At 39.9% G+C, this 16,679-nt stretch overlaps 1 protein-coding gene across 7 annotated transcripts in view; it reads left to right on the top strand.

The window, feature by feature from the left end:
* Positions 1-16,679, top strand: part of SCAPER (S-phase cyclin A associated protein in the ER) — a 433,964-nt gene that overhangs the window by 346,594 nt on the left and 70,691 nt on the right. For all 7 annotated transcript variants that reach the window (XM_055319784.1, XM_055319782.1, XM_055319779.1 and 4 more), the window contains one exon: positions 14,085-14,317. In XM_055319784.1, coding sequence (XP_055175759.1) covers positions 14,085-14,317 — 233 coding nt within the window. The remainder of the gene's footprint in view (positions 1-14,084; positions 14,318-16,679) is intronic.

Here is a 16,679-nt window from a genome sequence, read left to right as displayed (position 1 = left end):
CATCAGGCTTTATTGTATCTCTGTCATTAGGTGCCGTTCTTCCCCAGTACAAGAGAAATAGTAGCTCACTGGCTTCTGACACACTTACCACCCTTACCACACGTACTACCCCCTCTTTAAGCATCCCTAAGAGCTATCTGCCTTCCCTCTTTCAACACTACACATTCGCTTTCTATCCACTGTAGTTTGGCTTTTCCTCCATCTGCTCAAAGTGCTTTCAACAAGATCACCAGTAACTTCCGAGTTGAAACTCTTCCCTCCTTTGGTTTATGTAAGGCTCACTCTGGACTGTTCTCCCAGTGGGCCATATTGCAAACGTTAATGTTTCCCAGGAGTCCTTTTTGAGTTTTTCTCTCCTCTCCATCAAGCCATACAATCTTCATGAACAGTTTTGTGTTTACAGCTTCAACTATTATCCATACCCCAGTGATCCCAAATCAGCATCTCCATACCCTGTACCCCAAACTGGGACCATCTTCCCTTCTTCTCCTGTATTTCCTATTCTGGGTAAATAAGTCCTTCTTCCCCATTCTGCAGATATGCAATTTAATCAGATTATTCTCCATTCCCCATCATCTCTCACTTGTCATAACACAGTGGCCTCCTTCCCTACCTTTAGTTTTAACCTCTTCTGGAACAGCCTATCCAATGTGACAAGTCCTCTTTCTGAAACAAGTCCTATACTGGCTAACCTATCACCTTCTAGGTTAAGAGCTAAATTCCGTAGTGAAGCGTTCCAGCCTCTGTGATCTGACAGTCTGATTTCCCCTGCTCTGGCTTCTCCCAGCAACCTGCAGCTCCCTGTGTGTCCACACTCTGCTGCCTTCTTTCATGCTCCCCCGCCACCAGCCCACCAGGCAGAGCTCATCCGTTGCTGTGAGACTCAGCTCAGAGTTACCCCCTTTGGCCCCTCTTCTGGCTCCAGTCCTCACCATGCCGTGAGTCGATTTCTAAGCTTGTCCCACTTCTCGCGTGGAATTCTAGTTCTGGATAGTGCCCGTGAACTCTTGAGAGCAGAACCATGTATTCCTCTTCACCCGTCGAGCTCGTTGCGAGCCAAGGACATAGCGTTTGGAAAACATAAATAAGTGAATGAAGGAAATTGTTGTAAGCTAATGTGTTTTATGGATCAGAAAATTACACGGTTATGTCAGATACAGGTGGAACGTGGATGACTTACATTTCCTTTCTCGTGTGAATTCATCTACTTCGTGACCTACGTGTAAGTACTTCCTTCAGCGAGAGGAGTTCTTCCACAAGGTTTATCTCCTTTCTGCAGAGGAGATAAGATGGCTCAGTGATGATCCGTAGCCTGTCTCGCCTCACGAGTTTCTACGTAAAACTTTCTGAAGAGATTAAACCAAAATTCAGTTCTCATTTCTATATATGCAAAATGTAGGAATATCTGTGAGAAAGTACTTCTGTATGTGTATTTTCCTAAAGTTCTACCCTTAAAACTTTCAGAGGTACTTTTGCAGATTTTGCTGAAAATGAAGCATCATCTTTTGAGTAGCTGTTACCAGGGGAAACAGTGTTTAAATGATTAATGTTGGATGAAGCCTGAATTCTCATTTCCCTAACGATGGTCACTTGTGTAAGTACTCTGGAAAGTGGTGATAAGAATGTCCTCGCACTTGTCCAGTGCTTTCTAATTTCCAAGCACTTCCACGTGTCATCTGGAGTAACCCTTGCTATGATACAGTAAAGCAGCTAAAGGCTCAGGCTCAGCAGGAGGCCTGCCTGGATTGAGATCCTGACTCTGCCATAATTTAGCTTTTAAACCCTCGTTTTCTTTTTGGAAAATAGGAATAGTAATACTGGGGCGCCTGGGTGGCTCCGCGGTTGAGCATCTGCCTTCGGCTCAGGGTGTGATCCTGGGGTCCCAGGATCGAGTCCCACATCGGGCTCCCTGGGAGGAAGGAGCCTGCTTCTCCCTCTGCCTGGGCCTATGCCTCTCTCTGTGTCTCTCGTGAATAAATAAATAAAATCTCTAAAAAATAAATAAATTAAAAAGGAATAGCAGCACTGCTCTGTGAGAGTATCGTGCGGGCCAAGTGTGCTGGTCTGGGTGAAGTGGTCAGCACTTGCTTACCTTGCTAATGGATCACGAATTGTCAGCTGCTACTAGCACTGCTGCCTCTTCCACTACTGCTATTACTACTGCAAGAAAAATCCCTGTGAAGTGACAGTGGGAAAAATCAGAGGCCTTAAGAAGCAGTTAAGGACTCGTGCAGTGCCCTTCCACTATGGTGGTTTCAGAGAAGGCTGAGTGGGAAGATGGGACTTAGCCACCTTCCTACTGTAACATGCCCCACCTCCCTCCTATGGGGCCACTTGGGGAAAAGTAACACGCTACGTCTCCCTCTCCAAGTCAGTGTGGTATCAATGGAGAAACTGTGAGGAGCCTGAACTCCTACCCTCACCGAACAAGAATGGGACACTCTTCCCTCCCGCTGAGGAGGGTGTCAGTGAAGGCCAAGTGGGCAGCCTGGATTTCCATCCCTACCTGACAGTAACAAAGTCACCCCCTACCCCATCAGTATGGTATCAGGGGAGGTATTCTAAAATGCAAGATTTAAGTAAGACAGAACATAAAGACTCCTAACTCTGGGAAACGAACTAGGGGTGGTGGAAGGGGAGGAGGGCGGGGGGTGGGGGTGAATGGGTGACGGGCACTGAGGGGGGCACTTGAAGGGATGAGCACTGGGTGTTATTCTGTATGTTGGCAAATTGAACACCAATAAAAAATTAATTTATTATTAAAAAAAAGATTTAAGTAAGATCCAGAGTCTTATAACCTAATATCCAAATGTCTAAGATACAATTTAAAAATCAGTCATCATACCAAGAGCCAGGAAAATTTATACCTGAATGAGAAAAGAGCCAAATAGATACTGCAATGATCTCACATGATTTTAAAGCAGCTACCATAAAAACACTTCAACATGCAATTACAAATATGCTTAAACAAATGAAAAAATAGGAAGTCTCAGCAAAGAAATAGAAGATCTAAAGATGAATCAAATGGAAATACTAGAACTGAAAATTATAATAATGTTTACCATCTGCGAAAGTGTGGGCATACACCTGTACATGTGCCGTGCACGGACACACGCACACACACACACACACACACACACACACACCCCTTTCCCCTTCACACACAGCTTACCCCCAGCCCATTAGCCTCAGTTGCTTCCATTTTACAAATGGCATAGTTTGAGTTTCCAAAAGAGAATGAAAGCTATTAATGGTAAGATGTATCCCAGCATGGGTTCCTTGGTTGGCTGTGTGCATGCAGACACTTTGGGCTTAAGTCTGGTGTTGGGAGAGGCACAGAAAACAAGCATATCACTTTTATACAGATGTGGGAGGAACAGATAATTTTTGGAGTGATAGAATTAGGACTGGTAAAGATCCCAGAGGTCTGGCGTTTTGTTTGAAAAAAAAAAATAGCTACAGAGTATAATTTAGCTTTTCTAAAATTATAATAATTTAGCTTTTATGTTGCATCAGTGTGAAAGACTCAAGGTTAGAGGAAAGACCTATAGGTTTTAGTTGACTGTGAACTTGCTATGTCAGCGGTGTTTCATGACTTCTAAAAAAAAAAACCTATGATAGCATATCATTGAATAGTGCTAAAGAATGGGAGGATGACAGTCCCTCTGCAGAATAGAGAGTAACCAGATAGGTAAAGGAAGTGTAAACCCCTTCCATGGAAGAAACAAATGAAGAAACTGGGACTCATTGTACTCAAGAGCTGTTTTGAAATATCTGGATGGTTCTTCTCAGGCAACTCTCCTGTTCTGATTGCCACGGAAGAATTAAAAGGCCAATGACCAGTGGGTTGGTAAGGAGCTAATAGGGCTGGGGGCAGGGACAGATAGTGCCTTAAACACAATAATCAGAACCATCTAAAATTGGAAAGGCCTGCCTTGGTGAGCACCCTGTGGCTGAGGACGTCAGACCCATATTAAGAAATGGGAAGATGGGCAGCCCGGGTGGCTCAGCGGTTTAGCGCCACCTTCGGTCCAGGGTGTGATCCCGGAGACCCGGGGGTCGAGTCCCAGGTCGGGCTCCCTGCATGGAGCCTGCTTCTCCTTTTGTGTGTTTCTGCCTCTCTCTCTCTCTCTCTCTCTCTCTCTCTCTGAATAAGTAAATAAAATCTTAAAAAAAAAAAGAAGTGGGAAGATGAACCAGATACTGACCTAACTGTGGAAACTGTCCAACTCTGAGAGTCTTTGATTTTCTGTTCTTCAAGTTCCTCCCTCTAGCATTATTATTATATAAAATTTCTTAAGTGGTGGTATCATTATTTTACCTCCATTTTCACTGGTTAACTATTTTCTCACTGGCATTAATATGCCTGCTTCCATCTCCTTTTTCATTGTTTTTGTTATTTCCTGGTTCTTGTTTGTATTCTAGATAGATGACTTTACTTAGATAACTTCATGATCATAAATAAAGTCCTACAGAATCTTAGAATCTGAGGATTAAAGGAGGCCTTAGACATTAACCAGTCTAACCTTGTACCAGAAAGATGCAATGGTGGTAAGTGGGATAAATCACTAAACATAGAATCCAATGTCCGATTGGAGAAACTGTTCCGTCACTAACTGACTTCACAATCTTAGGTAAATTGCTTAACCTTTCTGAGCTTCTGTTTTCTCATTTGCATAAAAGGACAATAATAGATAGCGGGTTGCTGTAAACATTTAATGAGATAAATGCATATAAAATAAGTCACAGTCATTGGATGGCAAAGTTCTTTTAATTGAAAATCAATATCTACATGCAATCAACAAATATTTTTTGAGCACCTTTACTACATAACCAGCATTGTTTAAGGCCCCAAACAGATAAATGAACAAAACAAAGTCTTGGCCTTATGGAACTTATATTCTAGTTGGGGGAAAGAGGAAATGCATTTTAGGAGATGACCATTATAATGGAACAGAAATAAAGCTGAGTAACAACAGTAAAGGGAAAGTGGTTTAGGGGAGAAAAATGTTACTTTAAAAAGGTAGTCTACAAAGGCTCAAGGACGGGTGGCAGTTGAAGAGAGACAAGAGACAGAGACAGAACGTAGTACGTGAATTTAGAGAAGTCACCAAGGCAGTAGGCAGATCAAGAAGAGCCTTGTTGACTATTGTGAGGTCTTAGGCTTTTCCTTTACAAGAGGTGAGAACCCAGGGAGTGTGCTGAGCAGAAGAATGATATGATTCAACATTTAAAACAAAGACATTTCCAAGCATCATGACCACTAAGTCATGTACTCTAAAATTTGCTGAAACTATATTACTTAGGACTTACGTGAAATATGTAAACAGAGACTAGAAGTTACAAATATATTAGAAAGGGAAATAATATTTGGGATAAAATGTTAAATTTGCTTTAACATAATTATAATATTATTTCCGGAATAAAAAAAGATGTTGAAAACTATTAGCCATTCCTATTTAATTTCTTTTTATACTTTGAAGCTAAGTAAATCATCATGGTAAATATCTTTCATAGTTCTGCTTTTATGCATAAAAAACATAAGCATAGATGTTTTATAAAATATCAATAGAGAAAAAACAGTTGTACATCTAATGACAGGTTAGCTGAAGGAAATAAAATGGTACCGATAATATAGAAACCTCTTCTGCTCTTGGAGTCCTTACACATTTTTGCCCTTACTCTGACACTGTCTTGACAGTCACTTTTTTTTTTCTAAAGTTTCAGTTAAGATACAATGTAATATTATTTTCAGGTGTACAATATAGTGATTCAAAACTAAAGTACAACACCTAGTACTTATCACAACTGCCCTCCTTACTCTCCATCGCCTATTTTATCCATCCCCCGCACCCACCTCCAGTCTGGTAACCATCAATTTGTTCTCTATTCTCAAGAGTCTGTTTCTTGGTTTGCCTCCCTCTCTGTTCTTTTTTCCCCTTTGCTTATTTGTTTTGTTTCTTAAATTCCATTTATGAGTGAAATCAATATGGTATTTTGTCTTCCTCTGATTTATTTTGCTTAGCATTATACTCTCTATATCTACCCATGTCATTGTAAATGGCAAGATTTCAGTCTTTTTATGGCTAATATTCCATTGTATGTATATTGTATGTATATGTGTGTGTGTATATATATGTATATATATGTACACATCTATACACACACACATCTTTATCCATTCATCTCTTATGGAACATATGGGCTCCTTCCATAGTTTGGCTTTTGTGGACATTGCTGATATAAATATTGGGGTGCAAAGGCCCCTTCGGGTCACTACATTTGTATCCTTCAGATAAATACCTAGTAGTGTGATTGCTGGATCATAGGGTAGTTTTTATTTTTAACTTTTGAGAAATGCCGTGCTGTTTTCCAGAGTGGCTGTACTAGTTTGCATTCCCACTAACAGTGTAAGAGGCTTCCCCTTTCTCCATGTCCTCCCAAACACCTGTTGTTTTTTGTGTTAACAGATTTTAGCCATTCTGACGGGTGTGAGGTGGTATCTCGTTGCAGTTTTATTTTTTATTTTTTTATTATTTATTTATTTATTTATTTTAATAAATTAAATTTTTATTGGTGTTCAATTTACCAACATACAGAATAACACCCAGTGCTCATCCCTTCAAGTGCCCCCCTCAGTGCCCGTCACCCATTCACCCCCACCCCCCGCCCTCCTCCCCTTCCACCACCCCTAGTTCGTTTCCCAGAGTTAGGAGTCTTTATGTTCTGTCTCCCTTTCTGATATTTCCTACCCATTTCTTCTCCCTTCCCTCTATTCCCTTTCACTATTATTTATATTCCCCAAATGAATGAGACCATATAATGTTTGTCCTTCTCCGATTGACTTATTTCACTCAGCATAATACCCTCCAGTTCCATCCACGTTAAAGCAAATGGTGGGTATTTGTCATTTCTAATGGCTGAGGAATATTCCATTGTATCGTTGTAGTTTTAATTCTCATTTCCCTGATGATGAGTGATGTTGAACATCTTTCCACGTCTCTCAGCTGTCTATATGTCTTCTTTGGAGAAATGTCTGTTCGTGTCTTCTGCTCATTTTTAATTGGATTATTTGTTTCTTGGTGTTGAATTATATAAGTTTTTATAAATTTTGGATATGAACCCTTTATTGAAAATATGTCATTTGCAAATATCATTTCCCATTCTGTAGGTTGCCTTTTAGTTTTATTGATTGTTTCCTTTGCTGGACACAAGTTTTTTATTTTGATGAAGTCCCAAAAGTTTATTTTTGCTTTTGTTTCCCTTGCCTCAGGAACATATCTAGAAAGAATTTGCTGTGGCTGATGTCAAAGAGGAGGTTACTGCCTGTGTCCTTCTCTAAGATTTTTATGGTGTCAGGTCTCACGTTTAGGTCTTTAGCCATTTTGAATTTATTTTTGTTATTTTATTTTTTTTTTTAAGATTTTATTTATTTATTCATGAGACACACACACACACACACACACAGAGGCACAGGCAGAGGGAGAAGCAGGCTCCATGCAGGGAGCCCGACGTGGGACTCAATCCCTGGTCTCCAGGATCACACCCGGGGCCAAAGGCAGGCGCCAAACCGCTGAGCCACCCAGGTTGCCCCTTGAATTTATTTTTGTAAGAAAGTCATCCAGTTTTATTCTTTTGCATGTTGCTCTCCAGTTTCCCCAACATCATCCGCCAAAGACACTGTCTTTTTCCTATTGGAAATTCTTTCCTACTTTGTTGAAGATTAATTGACTATATAGTTGTAGGTTCATTTCTTGGATTTCTGTTCTCTTTCATTGATCTATGTGTCTATTTTTTTACAGGCTTTATTTGTTTATTCATGAGAGACATAGAGAGAGGCAGAGACATAGACAGAGGTAAAAGCAGGCTCCCTGCGGGGATCCTAATGTGGAATTCGATCCCAGGATGTTGGGATCACAATCTGAGCCGAAGGCAGTTACTCAACTGCTGAGCTACCCAGGCATCCCAGATCTGTGTGTGTGTTTTTGTGCCAGTACCATACTGTCTTGATCACTACAGCTTTGTAACATTACTTGAAGTCCAGAATTGTGATGCCTCCAGCTTTGCTTTGCTTTTTCAAGGTTGCTTTGGCTATTCGAGGTCTTTTGTTTTAGGATTATGTTGGATTTCAGGATTGTTTGTTCTAGATCTGTGAAAAATGCTGTTGGTATTTTATGTGTAAATTGCTTTGGATAGTATGGACATTTTAACAATATTTGTTCTTCCGGCCCAGGAGTGTGGAATGTTTTTCCATTTCTTTGTGTCATCTTAATTTCTCATTGGTGTTTATAGTTTTCAAAGTATAGGTCTTTCACCTCTTTACTTAGGTGTCTTCCTGTTTTGGGTGCAGCTGTGAATGGATTGACTACTTAATTTCTTTCTGCTGCTTCATTGTTGGTGTATAGAAATACAGCAGATTTCTGTACATTGATTTTATATCCTGTGACTTTAATGATTTTGTATATCATTTCTAGCAGTTTTTTGGTGGAATCTTCCAGGTTTTCTATATAAAGTATCATGTCATCTGGAAATAGTGAAGTTTTTATTTTTCCTTGCCAATTTGGATGCCTTGTATTTCACTTCCTTTCCTGACTGCTATGGCTGGGACCTCCAGTAGTATGTTAAATAACAGTGGTGAGGGTGCACATCCCTGCCTTGTTCCTGACCATAGAGGAAAAGCTCTCAGGTTTTCCCCATTGAGGATGATATTACCTGTGGATTTTTCATATATGGCCTTTATTATGTTCCGGTATGTTGAGGTGTTCTCGCTAAACCTCCTTGTAGGGCAACCCCGGTGGCTCAGCGGTTTAGCGCCGCCTTCAGCCTAGGGCGTTATCCTGGAGACCCAGGATCGAGTCCCACGTCGGGCTCCCTGCATGGAGCCTGCTTCCCCTCTGCCTGTGTCTCTGCCTCTCTCTCTCTCTCTGTCTCTCATGAATAAATAAATAAATAAAATATTAAAAAAAAAAAACCTTGTTGAGGATTTTTATAAGTGGATGTTGTACTTTGTCAAATGCTTTTTCCGCATGTAATGAAATGGTCATATGGTTCTTATCCTTTCTTTTATTAATATGGTGTATCAGGGCACCTGGATGGCTCAGTCGTTAGGTGTTTGCCTTTGGCTCAGGTCATGATCCCAGTGTCCTGGGATCAGCCCCTGCATCAGGGTCCCTCTCCCTCTCCCTCTGCCCCTGCTCCTGTGCATTCTCTCTCTTTCATTTTCACCCTCTCTCTCAACTAAATAAATAAAATCTTTTTTTTAAATGTGTATCATATTGATTGATTGAACCACCCTTGGAACCCAAGAATAAGTCCCACTTCACCATGGTGAATGAGTCTTTTAATGTATTATTACTGGGTTCAGTTTGCTAGTATTTTATTGAGAATTTTTGCATCCATGTTCATCAGGGATGCTGGCTTTTAGATCCCTTTTTTAGTGGGTCTCTACCTCATTTGTATCAGGATAATTCTGGCCTCACAGAATGAATTTGGAAGTTTTCCTTGCTTTTCTATTTTTTGGAATAGTTGGGGAAGAATAGATATGAATTCTTCTTTAAATGTTTTGTGGAATTCCCCTGTGAAGCCATCTAGGCCTGGACTTTGGTTTGTTGGGCATTTTTATCCATTTCTTCCATATTGTCCCAATTTGTGGCATTTAATTCTTCTTTCTCTTTTTGGTAAGTCTGGCTAGAGATTTTTAATTTTTATTAATTTTTTCAAAGAAACAGCTCCTACTTTCATTGATCTGTTCTATTGTTTTTTTAGTTTCTCTTTCATTTCTGCTCTGATCTTTATGATTTCCTTCCTTTTGCTGGCTTTAGGTTTTGTCTGCAGCTCTTTTTCTTGCTCCTTTCCATGTAAGGTTGTTAGATTGTTTATTTGAGAATTTTCTTGGTTCTTGAGGCAGACCTTTATTTCTAAACAATCTTCTGTTGGTTCTCAATGAACTTAATTTGTATACAGACCATTGTGAACAAACACACTGTACAACTTAAAAATACATAAACTCAATTTCACAATACTAAAAATTAGTTGGGTAGAATTACCACTGGATTACCAGGTTAATTTTCTCTCTCATGGAATCACGTTACAGAAGGATGGATTTGTACTTAATAAGAAAAGCATCTTTCTGTGTTGCAAAAATGAATGTAGAAAGTTTTTGAAACCATTTTGGTAGTGTGAGATAGTAGTGGATAAAGAATGTGAATTTGCCTTTTAAGAGTGATAATGACTTTTAATTTAATTTTGCCTCAGGGCTTGGTCCTATGAATATTGGATTTCTCCTTAGAGTAGATTTAGTGAAGCAGCACAGTACTTATTCTATCCTGATGGTTTCTTTATCCTCAGGAAAGTCTCCTCCTATGGACCATGGTTTCCTCAAATATAAAGTGAAAAAATTTGATTGTGAGGTTCTTTCTAAATCTAAAACTATATGAAATATCTGCAGATTTTATGGTCAAATATCTCTTGAGAGGAAGGGGATACTTCATAGTAAGAATATGTACATAAAATCAACCTATAATTTGCTACTATACGATACTGACCACACCCATGTATTCTGAAGAAATATACTAAAGGAAATAACCTTTCATCCAATGGAGAAAAATTGTGGTTTTAGATTTTCTGCCTCAGGAGTGACAGATTCAGAAAAGCCAAAAGCTGTATAGCTCTGTTTTTTCCCAGGCCAGGCCTGGTACACACCAGCAGGCGGTAGTTACAAGCACTGCTGCATGCTGGGAAGGTAACCTCCCCTGCCCTTCACAGACCACCCACCACAGAATGGAATGTGTTCCAGACTCAGGTAAGCCAGGTGTGCAGTAGATGAGGGCAGTGAGCAGGGGGAGGGGAAGATGTTGCTAGCACACCTTTCCTAAAGGGCAGGTCCCTCAACTTCCAATGTGCCCTTGGCCAAGCGATGGGGCTAGAAGGAAGTTCAAACTCCAGTGTTGGTCTATAAACATGTTTCAGAACTCTAGATGTGCCTTTCATCTCCTAAGTGTCCCAAAACAGCAGGCTGCTAATGAGTTATCTTACCTCTGGCAAGTAAGAGTGATATACAAATAGACAAAAGACAATAGCATAGAGTATTCCGCTGAATACATTATCCTTTACAGTGTAGATACCTTCTGCAAGTTTCTTTTTATCAAATCTCATTTTTAAAGACTAGAAAGAGCTTTATTGTCTCACTGAAGATAAGCCCCTCCTTATCATAATTTAGGCAATTTTGAAATTCTTCCCTAGATGAAACATTGGTTTCCTATTAAGTATTGCTGTTAAATGATTTAAAATCCAGCAAAAGAAAAATCTATATAGAAGGAATGAGGAGAATTTCTGTACTATTTGAATGAGACACAAAAAAGACTTCACCAAAGATTACAAGCAAAAGAAAACTCTGTTCTGAGCAGTGAAAGGACAATACTGAATGAGAAAATGCACATATACATGCACAAAATTCTATGGAAAAATATGATGAGGGACTGAACTGAATGTCGGGCTAACTTAGACTCTTGGAAACTAGAAAATTATGGGGAGAAAAAAAAAGACTATTTAGCACAGTGACAGCCTTCAGACCTAGGTCTGAAGTCCCAGGATTCAGGGCAGCAGGCCTAACAAGGGAAGCTTGGCCCCTGTAGGCCACGAAGTTCTTCATATGACTGCAAGATTGTTAGAGAAGCTTTTCAGTTTGTGTTTACTTTATGAGAAACTACCAAATGGTGTTTCTAAAATTAAGTAGAAATCCCCAAAGAAATAGAAAGTCAAAAGTTGTCAGCTGTAGACAGAGAATATAAAAATATTGTAAAAATACATCTGATTTACTTTACATAAGCTTATTTTCTTGAGGCTGATGAAGAAGTGACATTTGATGCTCAAACCTCACTGACAGTTTCTGAATAATGAGATTAGTACATTTAACCCAGAATTGTCGCAGCAATCCTTAAATATAATATTTTCTTGCCTTTTGGCCAATAAAAAACTCTGATGGAATTCTTTTTTTATTTAATGGAAGAGATACCAGAAAAGCATTGTGGGTTTTTTTTTTCATTTGTTTGTATTGAAGTTTGATTTGCCAACATATAGTATAACACCCAGTGCTCATCCCATCAAGTGCTCCCCTCAGTGCCCGGCACCCTGTTACCCCATCCCCCCGCCCACCTCCACTTCCGCAACCCTTTGTTTGTGTCCCAGAGTCAGGAGTCTCTCATGATTTGTCTCCCTCTCTAACATTTCCCACTCATTTTCTCTCCTTTCCCCTATAATCCCTTTCACTATTATATTCCCCATATGAGTGACACCGTATGATGTTTGTCCTTCTCTTATTGACTTACTTCACTCAGCATAATACCCTCCAGGTCTATCCACATTGAAGCAAATGGCAGGTAATCGTCCTTTCTGATGGCTGAGGAATATTCCACTGTATCCATGGACCACATCTTCTCTATCCATCATCTTTCGATGGACACCGAGGCTCCTTCCACAGTGTGGCTATTGTAGACGTTGCTGCTATAAACATTGGGTGCTGGTGTCCTGCCATTTCACTGCATCTGTATCTTTGGGGTAAATCCCCAGCAGTGCCATTGCTGGGTCGTAGGGCAGGTCTATTTTGAACTCTGAGGAACCTCCACACAGTTTCCCAGAGTGGCTGCACCAGTTCACATTCCCATCAACAGTGCAGAGGCTTCCCCTTTCTCCACATCCTCTCCAACATTTGTTATTTCTTGTCTTGTTAATTTTCCCCATTCTCACTGGTGTGAGGTGGGATCTCATTGTGGTCTTGATTTATAGTTCCCTATGGCAAGGGATGCAGAGCATTTTCTCATGTGCATGTTGGCCATGTCTCTGTCTTCTTCTGCGAGATTTCTGTTCATGTCTTTTGCCCATTTCATGATTGGATTGTTTGTTTCTTTGCTGTTGAGTTTAATAAGTTCTTTAAGATCTTGGAAACTAGCCCTTTATCTGATACGTCATTTGCAAATATCTCCTCCCATTCTGTAGGTTGACGTTTAGTTTTGTTGACTGTTTCCTTTGCTGTGCAGAAGCTTTTTATCTTGATTAAGTCCCAGTAGTTCATTTTGGTTTTGCTTCCTTTGCCTTCATAGATGTATCCTGCAAGAAGTTGCTGTGGCCAAGTTCAAAAAGGGTGTTGCCTGTGTTCTCCTCTAGGATTTTGATGGATTCTTGTCTCACGTTGAGATCTTTCATCCATTTTGAGTTTATCTCTGTGTCTGGTGTAAGAGAATGGTCCAGTTTCATTCTTCTGCACGTGGCTGTCCAATTTTCCCAGCACCATTTTTTGAAGAGACTGTCCTTTTTTCCAGTGGATAGTCTTTCCTGCTTTGTCGAATATTAGTTGACCATAGAGTTGAGGGTCCAATTCTGGATTCTCTATTCTGTTCCATTGATCTATGTGTCTGTTTTTGTACCAGGATCATACTGTCTTGATGACCACAGCTTTGTAGTACAACCTGAAATCCAGCATTGTGATGCCCCCAGCTCTGGTTTTTCTTTTTTAATACTCCCCTGGCTATTCGGTGTCTTTTCTGATTCCACACAAATCTTAAGATGATTTGTTCCAACTCTCTGAAGAAAGTCCACGGTATTTTAATAGGGATTGCACTGAATGTGTACATTGCCCTGGGTAACATTGACATTGTCACAATATTAATTCTTCCAATCCATGAGCACGGAGTGTTTTTTCATCTCTTTGTGTCTTCCTCAATTTCCTTTAGAAGTGTTCTGTAGTTTTTAGGGTACAGATCCTTTACCTGTTTGGTTAAGTTTATTCCTAGGTATCTTATGCTTTTGGGTGCAATTGTAAATGGGATTGACTCCTTAATCTCTCTTTCTTCAGTCTCATTGTTAGTGTATAGAAATGCCACTGATTTCTGGGCTTTGATTTTGTATCCTGCCACACTGCCGAATTGCTGTATGAGTTCTAGCAATCTTGGGGTGGAGGCATTTGGGTTTTCTATGTTCAGTATCATGTCATCTGCAAAGAGGGAGAGTTTGACTTCTTTCCCACATTATCTCTGTCCATTTCTGGTGGTTTTCTGAAATACAATTACTCTATTTTTTTTTCCACCTAGGTTTATGTTCCAGATGAAAATAATGCTATTTTGGGAAGAAATACAAATAAGCAAGTTTTTGAAGGTTTGACAACTGGACTTCTCAAAGTCAGTGCTGTGGTTTTTAGCTGTCTGATTGCCAATCGACCAGATGGAAGCAGCCGGCCAGCTACACCAAAAATATCGACACAGGAAATGAAAAACAAACCTTCACAAGGTGATGCATTTAACAGTCAAGTTCAGGACCTCATCAGGTAAAATTACTAGATTTCTTCAAACTTTCTTCTTTAAAAAAATGTTATATTAAAATAATTTAAATATCAGGGTGTTTGTGACGGCAGTGTTTCTCACAACAAAATCCATAAATTCCTGGTGGAAAATACACTACGTTTGGTACCCCAGAGAAGAAAGGTCCCATTAATGAAAAGCAATACAGTTAGGGTTCATCTTTCATTCTTGATATTTAGATATTTGATGTTAGAAGATATAATGTTCAAGCTTTTATAACTTTCTGTCAACTATTTCCAACTCAAGAATTTCTGAGAATTCCCCTATTTCAGGTCGTCTCTGATTTTAAATTTGGTTCAAACTTAATAATAGCTACCATTTATGGAGCACTCATTATGTGTAAGGTATTGTAATAGAGGCTTTGCATCCCTGTTGGTGTAGGATTTCTAATTCAGACTTCGTAGGTGGGAAAATTACTCAGAAAGATTAAATGCATGCCTAAGTTTATGTAATAAATTCAAAAGTAGGTAGGAGATTTGGAATTGGAACTCAGGTCTAGCTGGACTCCCAAAACCTGCGTGCTTTCCCATTACGCAGATAGTAGCGATTTCTGACACCTGTTCAAGGTCACTTCTGAAGTCACCTTCTCTCCAGGGACATTTACTCCTATTCAGACATCTGAATCCTTTTTTTCCCGTCATGAATCTTGAATCAGGTAGGACATTTGATTTCCCAAAAGAGTTCCATTTGGTGTTCATCAGTTACCTGCCCCACCTATCAGCAGCTTTTCTGTGATCAGCACTGATCTCTGGTTTCCAAAATCCATGCAGTTTGTTGCTCTGAAGCTCATGGCAGGTTAATAGGAGAAAAAGAGAATGCCCTCTTCTGCATTTGCCTCAAAACAGTTCATAAATCTCCTCTGGTTTCTTATAGTGCTCTCTTGAGAACAGTTGTTTCATTCAGTATCTTCTTGCTCTTGATTATTTTGTTCATTTCTCCCTTCCCTCTGCCTGCCCTCTTTCCCCAAGCATATTTATTGCTAGAGAGTACCAAGCCCTTTAGGTTCACAGCCATTTATCTTACAGCACTTGACTCTTGCCCTCCCTGGCCTTTCTCTCGGTTGCTTGATCCCATTCAATTTCCCCCTCACCGTAGGTCACTGTAGAACCTAGCCCTCTCTGCTGACACATGCCATTCTGTTCCACCCTTCTCCCTTGGGCTGCCCCGTGATGCAACAGCCCTGGATTCCCACCAGACAGCACAGCTATATGCCGTTGTGGACCAGCCAAATGCTTCAGTGTAATTCTAATGGGCTTTCCACTAGAAAGTGCATGCATTTTCACATATGTTATTATATGTGTATTACAATATATTATAATATATTATTATAGTTACCAGATCCTTAAGAAAGGAAAAAAATAACAGTTTATGTAATTTGCCAAACCGAATCTCCCGTAACTTAAAAAGGATGATTGACAATCAAAGTCCTTTAGAAAAAAACTCTGCCCCTCTCTCAGATTTGAGCCACTGTTGGTAAAGGTTGTTTTCTTATATGTGATGCATTGTTAGTTGGCTTCGTGATGCCTATGGTAGAACCACAAGCTGTATTCTACATCTGCCCAATAAGGCAAATGGAACACGTCTGATTATTTCCTGCTTTCTCACCTTCTCAGATATTAGCTGACAAGAAATCTCACTCTGCTTCCTGCCATAACCTGGGAATTTTTTGTCAGTCTATATCTGTAGAGTCCCCACTGGCCAGAGAGAGTTCCAGCACAGCCTTTGGTGCCGTTCTGTGCCCTGTGTTCCAGAAGTAGAGCTGGAGCAGTAAATACCGCCTTGACATATGTCCCTTCCTTCTCCTCATCTGACATAAAAGAGGCAAGGGGATTTCTAACAAAGATGGTAATACCAGCACTTATTCTCATTATTTTACATGGTTTGCCCAGTGTCTAGATCTAAGGGATTCACAGTGATATTTATCAGTTCGTACTATGGTCGGTCACCTGTAGCACTTTGTGCCAGATACCATACAAGGTCCTGGGGTACAAAAATGAAGAGATCTTTAACAGAATAGCCAAATATTGTTTGGCTGTCAAACACCAGAACATTTTTCTATAAAATGAAAATATTGGCAGTTCCAGTGTTTAGCACAGTTCTCTGAAAGCAATATTGTTTGTAGGATGGAAGCAGATTGCAATTCTATTTTTTCCAGCTTTCTTGAGATATTGTTGACATATAACATTGTAGAAGTTTAAGGTGTAGTGATGTGACGCCTATATATACTGCAAAATAATTACTACAATTAGTTAACTCTTCCATCACCTCACATCATTACCTTTTGCGCATGTGTGGTGAAACATTTGAAAGCTACTCTCAAGGGGCGCC

This window comes from Nyctereutes procyonoides, unplaced genomic scaffold, assembly GCF_905146905.1.
Source record: "Nyctereutes procyonoides isolate TBG_1078 unplaced genomic scaffold, NYPRO_anot_genome, whole genome shotgun sequence".
NCBI lineage: Eukaryota > Metazoa > Chordata > Mammalia > Carnivora > Canidae > Nyctereutes > Nyctereutes procyonoides.
This window is presented reverse-complemented; position numbering and strand designations above follow the sequence as displayed.